Source organism: Ovis aries, chromosome 1 (genome assembly GCF_016772045.2).
Source record: "Ovis aries strain OAR_USU_Benz2616 breed Rambouillet chromosome 1, ARS-UI_Ramb_v3.0, whole genome shotgun sequence".
In the NCBI taxonomy this organism is placed as follows: domain Eukaryota; kingdom Metazoa; phylum Chordata; class Mammalia; order Artiodactyla; family Bovidae; genus Ovis; species Ovis aries.
Window position 1 is genome coordinate 185,797,039 of NC_056054.1, and position 14,936 is coordinate 185,811,974.

General features: G+C 45.9%; 1 protein-coding gene across 2 annotated transcripts in view; it reads right to left on the reverse strand.

Annotated features, from left to right (window-relative positions):
• The window catches only part of GPR156 (G protein-coupled receptor 156), a 109,886-nt gene that overhangs the window by 3,047 nt on the left and 91,903 nt on the right, over positions 1–14,936 (reverse strand). For both annotated transcript variants that reach the window (XM_027980271.3, XM_042231900.2), the window contains one exon: positions 10,647–10,805. In XM_027980271.3, coding sequence (XP_027836072.2) covers positions 10,647–10,805 — 159 coding nt within the window. The remainder of the gene's footprint in view (positions 1–10,646; positions 10,806–14,936) is intronic.

The following is a 14,936-nucleotide window of genomic DNA, read 5'->3' on the forward strand; positions in this document are numbered from 1 at the left end:
AACTATCAACAAAAGATGCTGCTGAGGGTTTTCACAGTGTCTCCCATGCTGGCGAGATCTCAGTTTAAATCCATTTTTCCACATACTAGCTGGTGATCTTAGGTCCTGAGGAGGCACCTTCTTGAAGTGAAATGAGATGATGCATATAAAGGGTTTAGCACAATAAACTGACATATGTGCTCAGTGAAGATTAACTATCATTTATTGTTGTATGATCTTAATCCCCCCATATGTCCCCAAACTGTAGCACTGTCTGCAGTAAGAGAGATTGTGGGGAGTGAGGCGGGGGGTGCACAGTCTAGCTGCATGCTGGCTGCTGCAGACCCTCTCAGAACTGAGGAGGGTGTCAGGTCGCTCTGTAGAACTGCAGTCTAAACAGTGTTTGGGATGGCCCATCTCTGGGTATATCAATCACACTTTTGCAAAATACAGATGACTTTGAGGCACCTGTGAAGGGGATGAAGGACTGGGGAAACAAGCATCCTACCTCTTGCTAAATAGCCTAGAAAATGGGGAGAACACGGAAATGATACATTATTGGGCCAGTGTGACAAGACTGGAGCCAAGGGTGGAGGTGGGGTTTAGCGTGGAGTGAGAATATCAGGTTGGTGTTATCACCTCCCTCTGCTGACACATGGGGGTGAGAGGCCAACACTATCATGTGACACTATCAGCTGTTGGTATCTCCCAAAGAAGTGCAGGCATCAGAATTACTGGAAAAGCTGAGCCACCTACCTGCTGCTTGGCTGTTAGTTGATAAACGGGCTGTGCCTAGGATGATGGCAGGTGACAGCTACAGAGATATGCCATTCCAACTGCAGGACCATGGGGCACGAAGCAGGAGGAGGACTAACGGCAGTGTGTGCCCTGAGAACCCTCTGGTGCTACAGCAGCTGTTTGCCTAGTTCAGACCTGATGTCCACCTTCTGAAATTTCTGTTTGAAGGCAGTGGAGCAGGAAAGAGATCATCATGGGGAACTGATGGTGTTGGGGCAGATGACATGGTTGAGGGTTTGGGGACGGGTTTGTGGAAAATTCTTCAAGAGATGGGAATACTAGACCACCTGACCTGCCTTTGAGAAACCTGTATGCAGGTCAGGAAGCAACAGTTAGAACTGGACATGGAACAACAGACTGGTTCCAAATAGGAAAAGGAGTACGTCAAGGCTGTATATTGTCACCCTGCTTATTTAACTTCCATGCAGAGTACATCATGAGAAACGCTGGGCTGGAGGAAGCACAAGATGGAATCAAGACTGCCGGGAGAAATATCAATAACCTCAGATATGCAGATAACACCACCCTATGGCAGAAAGTGAAGAAGAACTAAAGAGCCTCTTGATGAAAGTGAAAGAGGAGTTGGCTTAAAGCTCAACATTCAGAAAACTAAGATCATGGCATCTGGTCCCATCACTTCGTGGCAAATAGATGGGGAAACAGTGGAAACAGTGGCTGACTTTATTTTGGGGGGCTCCAAAATCATCACAGATGGTGATGGCAGCCATGAAATTAAAAGACGCTTATTCCTTGGAAGGAAAATTATGACCAACCTGGACAGCATGTTAAAAAGCAGAGACATTACTTTGTCAAAAGGTCTGTCTAGTCAAGGCTATGGTTTTTCCAGTGGTCATGTATGGATGTGAGAGTTGGACTATAAAGAAAGCTGAGCGCTGAAGAAATGATGCATTTGGACTGTGGTGCTGGAGAAGACTCTTGAGAGTCCCTTGGACTGCAAGGAGATCCAACCAGTCCATCCTAAAGGAGATCAGTCCTGGGTGTTCATTGGAAGGACTGATTTTGAAGCTGAAACTCCAATACTTTCGCCACCTGATGTGAAGAGCTGACTCATTTGAAAAGACCCTGATGTTGGGAAAGATTGAGGGCAGGAGGAGAAGGGGACGACAGAGGATGAGATGGTTGGATGGTATTACTGACTCAATGGACATGGGTTTGGGTGGACTCTGGGAGCTGGTGATGGACAGGGAGGCCTGGCGTGCTGCGGTTCATGGGGTCACAAAGAGTTGGACATGACTGAGAGACTGAACTGTTGCCATCCCCTTTAGAAGTTCAGGATGAGTATTTAGATGTCCATTTATTGCAAGCATGGGTTTCCCTGGTGGCTCAGCTGGTAAAGAATCTGCCTGTAATGCGGGAAACCTGGGTACAGTCCCTGGGTTGGGAAGATCCTCTGGAGAAGGGAATGGCTACCCACTCCAGTATTCTGGCCTGGAGAATTCCATGGACTATATAGTCCATGGGGTTGCAAAGAGTTGGACACAACTGAGTAATTTTCACTCTACTGCAAGCATGCTCAGTTACTCAGTCAAGTCTGACTCTTTGCGACCCCATGGACTGTAGCCCACCAGGCTCCTCTGTCCATGGGATTCTCAATGCAAGAATAGTGGAATGGGTTGCCATGCCCTTCTCCAGGGGATCTTCCCAACCCAGGGATCAAACCTGCGATTCCTGTGACTCCTGCATTGCAAGCAGATTCTTTACCCACTGAGCCACCTGAGAAGTCTATTCATTTATTATGCCCTAGAAATAAAAGGGTGTTTCCCTTCTTTAGGATTCTTGACACAAGTCACCTGTGGATAAGCCCGTGGTTTCTTCTCGAGTAGATATGGAAGAGCTAACTACTGTATAGCACAGGGAATGCTACCCAGTGCTCTGTAGTGACCTAAATGGGAAGGAAATCTAAAAAAGCAGGGATATATGTATACGTATAGCAGATTCACTTCGCTGTATGGAAGAAACTAACACAACATTATATAGCAACTGTACTCCAATAAAAATTAAGAAAGACATGGAAGAGTTGCCCAGAAGTGACTCTTTGAGGGAACAGTAAATTAAGTAAACTAGTCTGACAGTAGTCTTCTGGCAGCAACTCCAAGATTGCTTGGACTTATAAGCCTGGAGGTGCCTTATAAGCAGGAGGTGATTTTTCTGACTATGGTACTCCCAGTTTCATCCTGATTTATTTTAGTCTGCTTCTCTTATCCTCGGGAGAGAGTTCCGGACCAGTGAGCAACTGGTGAATAAGCGGAAGGACTTGCAGCAGAGCGCCTGCCTGCCTGTTCACCCTTCTCAGGCGCAGAGCACTGAGGGCTGGGTGGTGTCGGGGAAACATAGGTGATTCAAAGACTTGCCAGGAGCAGAGTGGGTGAGTCACAGGAAGACATTCACTCAGGCTCTTCGATAACTGGGTGGTGCCAGGTATCTCCCTGAGGGGGTGGCTGTGCTGGCTGCACTGGAGGTACCCCAACTCTCTTTCTTTTCACCAGCCCTTACTTGTGAAGCCCACCTTCCACATTCTCAGGCTGGCTTCAGGAGGCCTCTGCCGTCTCACAGAGTTGGGAGGAAGCCATTAGCTGATGACAACTGCCCCAGCAAGCAAACCCTGCTGCCTTCTTGTGCCTTATTTACAAATTCCTCCTTGTATGGTGTGGCATGTGCATGCTCAGTTGTGTCCGACTCTTTGTGACCCCATGGACTATAGCCACTCAGGCTCCTCTGTCCATGGGATTTTCCAGGCAAGAAATACTGGAGTGGGTTGTCATTTCCTTCTCTAGGAGACCTTCCTGCCTCAAGGACTGAACCCATGTCTGTTGTATCTCCTGCACTGACAGGTAGATTCTTTACCACTTGTGCCACCTGGGAAGCCTATCACAGTATAAGAAAACAGTATAAACATTTGATTGGGAGGAATACTCTTCTCCAGCAAACCAAACATCTGAAGCTGACTGGTGACAGATTTAGAAACAGTCAGCCTAATCAGTAAATCTCCCTTCTCACAGAAAAGGAAGTGGAACTTTGTTTTCACCGTGGCTGCATACTAATCAGAGGCGTGGTTTGCCATTGTTAGACCAAAATCTGACAGACCATGGCAGCTGCATTGAAATTAGCTTATTAACAATTACTTTGGGCATACCCAGTGAAGCAAAACATCTGTGGGGATGTTTCATAGGCTGCAGGCCACAGGGAGAAATGGAATATCTTGTTTCTGTGCTCCAAGGAAGAAAAGTAATAGGTGAATTTCCTCTGCTGCAGAATGTACAGGGAAGTCCCTCCAGCTCTGGAAGGGTTTTACCTGCTGGCTTCCACACAACCTGGGAACTGAGGGTGGATGCTGCCCCAAATAGCCTCTGGGGACCCCAGCCACAGGGAAGTGGGGGAAGAATGAGAAAATGAACCACCCAGACCATGGGAAAGTAGGAGGACACCAGGGTGGTAGAGGGGCTGCACAGGAGGGAAGTGCAGCCAAGAAGCTGGACTCAGGGAGGCAAGAGAGACTCCTGTGTTTATGTCCTGGGCAGGGCTGGAGGTGGGGATGCAGATGCTGGAGCCTCTCCTGGCCTGCCATAGGGCCCTGGGATGGGCTGCTGGTTCTCAGGCCTGTTCTGGAAATATGTTCCAGGTGTGGGGAGTCGGGGGCAGGAGGCCAGCATTTTACTGCCTAAGCATCTGCTCCCTATTATAGCTCTTCCTCTGTAGACTAGAGGCATCTTTCTGGATACAGCAGATTCAGTCACTGCGTGGGAAACAGGGTAGCATGGCAGGAGTACAAAAAGCACGTCACAAATTACCATAAGGCTAAAGAGTCAGGCCACTTGGCTGTTCCAACATGAGTTGATTGTGAATGAAAACCATGCTGGGTGTTCTCGCCAAGTTTCTGGCCTTCTGTTTAGCTGGGGGAAAAAAAGCTTCTTTGAAGATTTCAGAGTATCAATGGCAATGCTACTGCCTTGCCAGGTGGGAAGAAATCTGGCTTTGAAAAAAGGTCCTGACTGCTTCATAAATAGTAAAGACAAGAAGTATACTCTGATGGATAAAAATGGTCCAGAACAGAAGGAATGGTGTGAAAGACTGAGGGGACCTGGGGAGCTGAATTCTTTCACAGGTTGCATTTCATAGGTCCCCAACACACCATCCTTTTGCACAGGGACTACTGATACCCAAGTGGTAGTCTAATACAAAAAAGTGTAGTTTCCCAAATAGCATTACCCAGGTATGTTCTGTACTAAAAAAATTATATGGAATATAATTTAGTTAGTGTGAAAAAAACTACTAATTCCTCTGGGCCCCATGTCTCCCCAAGTTTTCCCATGTGCTTTCTTCAAGCCCACACCACTCTGCCCAGTTCTGGGAGAGGTGCCAACTTTGGCTCAAGATCAGAAGAAAGAAGGACTAGGGGCTGCCCTGTACCCTGCTTAGTGCTACTATGATATTCAAAGGCTCTATTCATTCTCTTCCCCATATTTAGATACTTTTTAACTTTCTGGGTTGGTGGGATGACAAAGATTTCTAGTTGGCACCTGGAAAAGATAGTAAAGGACCCTAGAGGATCTTGGAAACAAGGGCACCATGCTATGTAAAGAAAGAATGTATCCTACAGAAGATGCCAGCACGAACTACTACTCAGGGACTTTACAATGCTGTTCCCCACACTTGGAGTGCTTTTCCCTGCACTCTTTGCCTGGTCAATCTATAGTTAACTTCAGCTCTCAGATTAGTGAGTCTTTTCTGACCACTCTAAATTAGATTCTCCTGTCCTCACCACTCACTACTCTTTCTTCCCTCTCTGTTTCTTGCCTTCATAATTCTTATCACCATTTATAACTGTATGGCTACTTGATCAGTCTCTATTTCCTCCACTGCACCATGAGCTTCATGAAGGTAGAGACTCTTTTGTTCCTCAGCACTTAGCACAATGCCTGGCACACATCTGTCCAATGAATGAATGAAGTGGGTGAGGGTCAGCAACAGGAGCAGTGGCTGGGGAAACGCTGAGGTTTTGCTTGCTAAAAAAGCAAGAGAGTTCCAGAAAAACATCTATTTCTGCTTTATTGACTATGCCAAAGCCTTTGACTGCATGGATCACAATAAACTGTGGAAAATTCTGAGAGAAATGGAAATACCAGAGCACCTGACCTGCCTCTTGAGAAACCTATATGCAGGTCAGGAAGCAACAGTTAGAACTGGACACGGAACAACAGACTGGTTCCAAATAGGAAAAGGAGTACGTCAAGGCTGTATATTGTCACCCTGCTTATTTAACTTCTATGCAGAGTACATCATGAGAAATGCTGGGCTGGAAGAAGCACAAGCTGGCATCAAGATTGCCGGGAGAAATATCAATAACCTCAAATATGCAGATGACACAACCCTTATGGCAGAAAGTGAAGAAGAACTAAAAAGCCTCTTGATGAAAGTGAAAGAGGAGAGTGAAAAAGTTGGCTTAAAGCTCAACATTCAGAAAATGAAGATCATGGCATCTGGTCCCATCGCTTCATGGCAAATAGATGGGGAAACAGTGGAAACAGGGTCAGACTTTATTTTTTGGGGCTCCAAAATCACTGCAGCCATGAAATTAAAAGACGCTTACTCCTTGGAAGAAAAGTTATGACCAACCTAGATAGCATATTGAAAAGCAGAGACATTACTTTGCCAACAAAGGTCCATCTAGTCAAGGCTATGGTTTTTCCAGTGGTCATGTATGGATGTGAGAGTTGGTCTATAAGGAAAGCTGAGCACCAAAGAATTGATGCTTTTGAACTGTGGTGTTGGAGAAAACTCTTGAGAGTCCCTTGGACTCCAAGGAGATCCAACCAGTCCATCCTAAAGGAAATCAGTCCTGAATGTTCATTGGAAGGACTGATTTTGAAGCTGAAACTCCAATACTTTGGCCATCTCATGCAAAGAACTGACTCATTTGAAAAGACCCTGATGCTGGGAAAGGTTGAGGGCAGGAGAAGGGGATGACCAAAGATAAGATGGTTGGATGGCATCACCGACTCTATGGACATGAGTTTCAGTAAATTCCAGGAGTTGGTGATGGACAGGGAGGCCTGGTGTGCTGCAGTCCATGGGGTCACAAAGAGTCAGACATGACTGAACGACTGAACTGAAGGGAAACCTTGTGTGCACCAGGACCCAGGAGAAAGGAGCAGTGACCCCACAAGAGACTAATCAGACTTGCCCATGAGTGTCCAGGAGTCTCCAGCAGAGGCATGGGTTGGTGGTGGCCTGCTGCAGGGTCGGGAGCACTGAGTGCAGTGGGGCCTTTTGAAGAAAGTCGCCATTATCTTCATTACCTCCACCATAGTTTGGCCTCAGGTCAAACAACAGGGAGGGAACACAGCCCCACCATCAACAGAAAATTGGATTAAAGATTTAGAGAGCATGGCCCTGCCCATCAGAACAAGACCCAGCTTCCCCCTCAGTTAGTCTCTCCCATCAGGAAGCTTCCATAAGCCTCTTATCCTCATCCATCAGAGGGCAGACAGAATGAAAACCACGATCACAAGAAACTAATCAAACTGACCACATGGACCACAGCCTTGTCTAACTCAATGAAACTATGAGCCCCATGCCTTGTAGGGCCACCCAAGATGGGCAGGTCATGGTGGAGAGTTCTGATAAAACATGGTCCACAGGAAAAGGGAATGGCAAACCACTTCAGTATTCTTGCCTTGAGAACCCTATGAACAGTATGAAAAGGCAAAAAGATAGGGCACTGAAAGATAAACTCCCCACGTCGGTAGGTGCCCAATATGCTACTGGAGAACAGTGGAGAAATAACTCCAGAAAGAATGAAGAGACGGAGCCAAAGCAAAAAAATACCCAGTTGTGGATGTGACTGGTGATGGAAGTAAAATCCAATGCTGTAAAGAACAATATTGAATATTGAAACTCTGTATTCAAATGGGTATATCTTTCCTTTTCTCCTTTGCCTTTTGCTTCTCTTCTTTTCTCAGCTATTTAAAAGGCCTCGTCAGACAACCATTTTGCCTTTTTGCATTTCTTTTTCTTGGGAATGGTCTTGATCCCTGCCTCCTGTACAATGTCACAAGCCTCTGTCCAAAGTTCAAGGTAAATTGGAAGTGGTCAAACAAGAGATGGCAAGAGTGAACATTGACATTTTAGGAATCAGCAAACTAAGATGGACTGGAATGGGTGAATTTAACTCAGATGACCATTATATCTACTACTGTGGGCAGGAATCCCTTAGAAGAAATGGAGTAGCCTTCATAGTCAACAAAAGAGTCTGAACTACAGTACTTGGATGCAATCTCAAAAATAACAGAATGATCTCTGTTTGTTTCCAAGGCAAACCATTCAATATCACAGTAATCCAAGTCTATGCTCCAACCAGTAATGCAGAAGAAGCTGAGTACAAAACGGAGCAGGTCAAAGGCTAACAGAGTTTTGCCAAGAGAACGCATTGGCCATAGCAAACACCCTCTTCCAACAACACAAGAGAAGACTCTACACGTGGACATCACCAGATGGTCAATATCGAAATCATATTGATTATATTCTTTGCAGCCAAAGATGGAGAAGCTCTATACAGTCAGCAAAAACAAGCCCAGGAGCTGACTGTGGCTCAGATCATGAACTCCTTATTGCCGAATTCAGACTTAAATTGAAGAAAGTAGGGAAAACCATAGACCATTCAGGTATGATCTAAATCAAATCTCTTATGATTATGCAGTGAAAGTGACAAATAGATTCAAGGGATTAGATCTTATAGAGTGCCTGAAGAACTATGGACAGAGGCTTGTGACATTGTACAGGAGGCAGGGATCAAGACCAATCCCAAGAAAAAGAAATGCAAAAAGGCAAAATGGTTGTCTGACGAGGCCTTTTAAATAGCTGAGAAAAGGAGAGAAGCGAAAGGCAAAGGAGAAAAGGAAAGATATACCCATTTGAATACAGAGTTTCAAAGGATAGCAAGGAGAGATAAGAAAGCCTTCCTCAGTGATCAGTGCAAAGAAATAGAGACCAATAGAATGCGAAAAACTAAAGATCTCTTCAAGAAAATGAGAGATACCAAGGGAACATTTCATGCAAAGATGGGCACAATAAAGGACAGAAATGGTATGGACCTAACAAAAGCAGAAAAGTTTAAGAAGAGGTGGCAAGAATACACAAAAGAACTATACAAAAAAGATCTTCATGACCCAGATAACCATAATGGTGTGATCACTCACCTTGAGCCAGATATCCTGGAATGTGATGTCAAGTGGGACTTAGGAAGCATCACTATGACCAAAGCTAGTGGAGGTGATGGAATTCCAGTTGAGCTATTTCAAATCCTAAAAGATGATGCTGTTAAAGTGCTGCATTCAATATGCCAGCAAATTTGGAAAACTCAGCAGTGGCCACAGGACTGGAAAAGGTCAGTTTTCATTCCAATCCCTAAGAAAGGCAATGCCAAAGAATGTTCAAACTACCATACAATTGCATTAATCTCACACACTAGCAAATTAATGCTGAAAATTCTCCAAGCCAGGCTTCAATAGAATGTGAACTGTGAACTTCCAGAAAGTTCAAGCTGGATTTAGAAAAGGCAGAGGAACCAGAGATCAAATTGCCAACATCCGTTGGATCATACAAAAAGGAAAAGAATTCCAGAAAAACACCTACTTCTGCTTTACTGATTATGTCAAAGCCTTTGACAGTGTAGATCATAACAAACTGTGGAAAATTTTTCAAGAGATGGGAATACCAGACCACCTGACGTGCCTCCTGAGAAATTTGTATGCTGGTCAAGAAGCAACAGTTAGAACTGGACATGGAACTTCAGACTGGTTCCAAATTGGGAAAGGAATACGTCAAGGCTGTACATTGTCACCCTGCTTATTTAACTTATATGCAGAGTACATCATGAGAAATGCCGGGCTGGATGAAGCACAAGCTGGAATCAAGATTGCTGGGAGAAATACCAATAACCTCAGATATGCAGATTACACCACCCTTATGCAGAAAGTGAAGAAGAACTAAAGAGTCTCTTGATGAAAATGAAAGAAAAGAGTGAAAAAGTTGGCTGAAAAGTCAACATTCAGGAAATGAAGATCATGGCATCTGGTCCCATCACTTCATGGTAAATAGATGGGGAAACAATGGAAACAGAGACTTTATTTTTTGGGGCTCCAAAATCACTGCAGATGGTGACTGCAGCCATGAAATTAAAAGACACTTGCTCCTTGGAAGGAAAGCTATGACCAACCTAGACAGCATATTAAAAAGCAGAGACATTACTTTGCCAACAAAGGTCTGTCTAGTCAAGGCTATGGTTTTCCAGTGGTCATGTATGGATGCGAGAGTTGGACTATAAAGAAAGCTGAGCAACAAAAAATTGCTGCTTTTGAACTGTGGTGTTGGAGAGGATTCTTGAGAGTCCCTTGGACTGCAAGGAGATCCAATCAGTCCAACCTAAAGGAAATCGGTCCTGAATATTCATTGGAAGGACTGATGCTGAAGCTGAAACTCCAATACTTTGGCCACCTGATGTGAAGAACTGACTCATTTGAAAAGACTCTAATTCTGGGAAAGATTGAAGGAGGGAGGAGAAGGGGACAACAGAGGATGAGATGGTTGGGTGGCATCACCAACTCGATGGACATGAGTTTGAATAAGCTCCGGGACTTGGTGACGGACAGGGAGGCCTGGCATCCTGCAGTCCATGGGGTCACAAAGAGTCAGACACGACTGAGCAACTGAATTGACCTGAAGGGAGACCAGGATGGCCAGGAAGTGGAGAAACGGAAAGAGATGGAATGTTAGCAATGAGGCAACGGGGGCCCACCAATGCATGACTGGAGTTCTTTCTAGAGAAGCCAGCAGGCAGGGGTCTGGCTTACTTCTGTGAGGAGTCTCTCCATGGAGTTTTTCTCTCCTCTAATGTGGCAATTCTGCTCCTCACCATACTGGGTGTGCAAGCTTTTGCTGGGAGTGCTGAAATATTTGGCCATGCGTCTGATTGTTTGGTTTTCATCTTCAAATGCCTTCCATTGCTTCAGCTGTTAGAGAAAAGAACACGTTATTTATTTAATTACACACCCAGAAACATTCTCTTACTCTTTCTCAAACACACCAAGGAATAAGCGTCACAGACACACAAATGGACAAATTATTCTCTCCTCAGAGTGTACTTTGGAAAGTTCACAAACAGCAATAACAGAAGGTTTAGAGAATGTTAAGGTTATAGTGTTTAAAAAATGCCAAAGGAAGATGACGACAGGTTGATGAAACAGAACAATCTCTGCTGGACCCATCAACTGACCCACTGCTGGACTGTCAGAGAAAACCAGGGCTGACATACTTCTGGGGCCACATTCTTAAGCCAAAGTTCAAGCTAAACACCATAGGTTTCAAATGAGGCTGGTTTTAGCTGTATGTAGCTGTTCTTCATTATTCTTATTTGTTGAGTGACTGTGCTTACTGCCACTGAAAGCCCAGTTCCTTCTGCTGCTGCAGCTGCTAAGTCGCTTCAGTCATGTCCGACTCTGTGCGACCCCACAGACAGCAGCCCACCAGGCTCCTCTGTCCCTGGGATTCTCCAGGCAAGAATACTGGAGTGGGTTGTCATTTCCTTCTCCACTAGTTCCCTCTAGAGGACTTCTAACCCAAATCAGTAATCAAAGCTCACACAAAGAGAAAACCACAAATGTCAGTAAAAATCAATAAAAATGACAGAACGTTAGGTCTGTGATCTGACCATCTTTTTTCCTTGACAAATCAAGAAAGACTCAGAAGGAGTTTGACTTGTTTAGGTCCACATGGCGACACTTAGTAGCAGTCATGGCTGTAACCAGGTTGCTGTGCCACATTGCACATTCTCAATGCAGCTGAGGAAGACAGATAATCAACTGTGAGGGTCCTGGGGAATGTTTTTCAGAAGATACTGGTTTTCAGAACTGGTCTATGGATGCACAGGTTGGTTTAGTTTAACAGGCATGGGGCTGAACAGAGGACATTTGCCAAGAGGGCTATGCTTCTGAGCCTCTGAGACACTCCTGGTGAATGCCAGTGACATGATGCCAGGGGAGGACACAGGGCTGGAGGCATCTCCTCTTCCCCTAGGAATTCTCATAATGAAAGAGCCCCAGTGATGGGCTCTGGACACTTTGGCACGTTATCTCTAGAAATGATGCTGAGGGGTCTGCAGGGCGCCTCCCAGGGATCCTGGGATGTCTTTGCTCTCTCATCAGACATTTGCTGAGCTCTGGCTTTGGAAGGTAGGTAAGTTTCATGTCTCAGATTCTAAATCTCACCATCAATTTCAATACCATGTTCTCCATAAGTCCTCTTGGGTCCCCTTCATGGTATCGGGAGTCTATGTGACCTGTGCTGGGTCAGGCCAGGAACCTGCCCTGTCAGATGCCCTTCTTGAAGGAGCCCTTCCTAGGGCACTGTCATCTCACCACTCAGCTCAGGAGTTACTGGAGCCCAGCACTGCAGGGCCACTCTATGGCTGTGGGTGAGTGGCACTGACCTCCAGCACTGCTCTCCTAGCACTGGCCCTGGCAGTGTCACAGTATCTCTGTGGTCCCTCAGGGCCCCTCATCTCCCTAGCTTTTCCTTTCTCTCCCCCCAGCACCTCCAGCCCAAGCCTTCCCTGCAGAGCTCCTGGAGGAGCTGCTCAACATTTGTGTAAGGATGCTTCCAAGACTTTTGATATGTCTATCCTAAAGGAGATCAGTCCTGGGTTTTCATTGGAAGGACTGATGTTGAAGCTGAAACTCCCAATACTTTGGCCACCTGATGTGAAGAGCTGACTCATTTGAAAAGACCCTGATGTTGGGAAAGATTGAGGGCAGGAGGAGAAGGGGACGATACAGGATGAGATGGTTGGATGGCATCACCAATTTGATGGACATGGGTTTGGGTGAACTCCAGGAGTTGGTGATGGACAGGGAGGCCTGGTGTGCTGCGGTTCATGGGGTCGCAAAGAGTTGGACACGACTGAGTGACTGAACTGAACACCATAAGCTGGCTGGGTGAAGTCAGGGTGCCCCTGACTAAAGGCCCCTGCCCCTCCAATCTCATCCCCCTTAATCCCCCATTTGTGAAGGTCCTAGTCCTTAAGACCTGAGGATTTCTGAAGTATGGCTATAAATGACCCTTAGGTCACAATTTCAGGACCTCTCCATGGCCCTTCCTTCAGGACAGGCAGTCTTGTTTTCTCAGCATCAGGGCTCTGTGGGTGTGGTAGGAAGAAAATGGCTCCTCAAAGATGTTTCCCTTCCAATCCCAGGCACTTGTGAATATGTTATGTTACATGGAAAAAGGAATTTTGCAAGTGTTATTGAGTTTAAAATTGTGAGATGAGATTCCGGATCATCCAGGTGGGCCCAATGTAATCACGAAAGTCCTTATAAGAGGGAGGCAGAAGGGGAGATGTGACAACAGAAAGAGACTTAAATTTGCTGTGCTGTGGCTCTGAAGATGAAGGGAAGAGCTGCGAGTTGAAGAACGCAGGAAAAGGCCTGGAAACAGATTCTTTCCCAAAGCCTCTAGAAGCCGTGCAGACCCACTAGCACTTTGATTTCAGCCAAATAAGACCCATGTCAGATCTCTGACCACCAGAACTATCAGATATTAAATATGTATTGCTTAAGGCCCTCAGTTTGTAGGAGTTTGTTATAAGAGCAATAGGAAACCAAAATAGTGGGATTAAGCCTCAGGTCTTTAACTGGGTGCACCCAGGCCTTTGGACATTCACCTCATGTGCCTCTCTCACTTCTTGCCACTTTACCCTTGTTTGAATTTGTGCTTTGAAAAGAGCAAAGACTCGTGGTATTCCAAACACCTCTTCTCTCTTACACCTTGCTGCCTCTGTCACAGGGTTTCCTCCTTGGAAGTGCCACCCACTACCCTTCCCCAGTCTGCTCTGTGAACTCTGACTCCTCCTTCAAGAGGCCCAAGCACATCATTTTCTGAGGTGGTGTCACTGAGTTCTCAAGACAGGCTGGGGCACCCCTTCCTTGGCATCGAGTAACATCCTTAAACACTTAACTCAGGTGTTATTAATCATTTCACATCTGCTCCCAACTAGACCTAGACTGAGGCCATGTTTAATTGCATGTTCCTAACAGTTAATACATGGATGGACAGATATGTGAACAAATGAAGGCAGCTCTCCTTTAAAAAGCTCATCTGTCTGCTAAGGGTGCTGAAACATTTACAGAAGACTGTAAGGCAGAGTAGAAAGTTTTGAGTAACTTCCTGGAGGAGCAGATGAAACACTTTGTGGGTCTAGAAGATAAAATAATGTCCTATCTCAGGACCCGCCTGCCTCTCAAAAGGTGGAGGGAGGGGACAGGAGTGGCTGGAAGGATGGGTCACTGTTTAAGTCACAAAAGCAGAGACTGGCTCACTGCTGGTGATGACCTCAGCGTTTGGCATAAACACGCAGGCATTTCCTGAGGGCCTGTGGAGAATGCTACTTGGTCCACTTGCCTCTTCAGTCACGTCATCCAGCTTTCTAGCACCACCTATCTGCCCTTGAGGAGCCTGTGCCTCTGCCCTCATAAATCCTGATCTCAGGTGGCCTCAGCCTGCAATGGCTTGGAGCAGAGCTTGGGCTCCCAGCCAGAGACTGAGGCTGGACTGCAGTGGTGAAGCACCAGATCCTAGCCACTAGATCAGCAGTCAGTGACAAGGGCCCTGGCCCTTCAGCTTTGCAGAAAAGAATTTCCACAAAGACAGAAAGTAGTGAAGTAAGTGAAGTATTTATTAAGGGAAAAAGAGTACAGTACATGTGGATAGAGACACAGGCAGACTCAGAAGGAGAGTCCCTGAGTTGCACCCTCATGGCAGTTTGAGTTACTTTTATGCGGTATTTCTTCCAGGCCAATCATTTTGATTTGCCTGGTTCACAGTCTGCATCTGGTATATATCCCATCACAGTCCAGGCTCAAGGCTCAGGAGCAAGGAGGAAGCTTTCCTACTCCCTCCCTCTGCCTCCCACATGGCTCTCCTTGAACACTTCAAATTTGCTCAGCCGTCCTACGGTCCTGGGAATATCCAGTCTCAGGTCTCACAGGTAGAATCTTCAAGCAAAGGCCACCAAGTCAGAAGTGAAGTGAAGTGAAAGTCACTCAGTCGTGTCCGACTCTTTGTGACCCCGTGGACTATACAGTTCATGG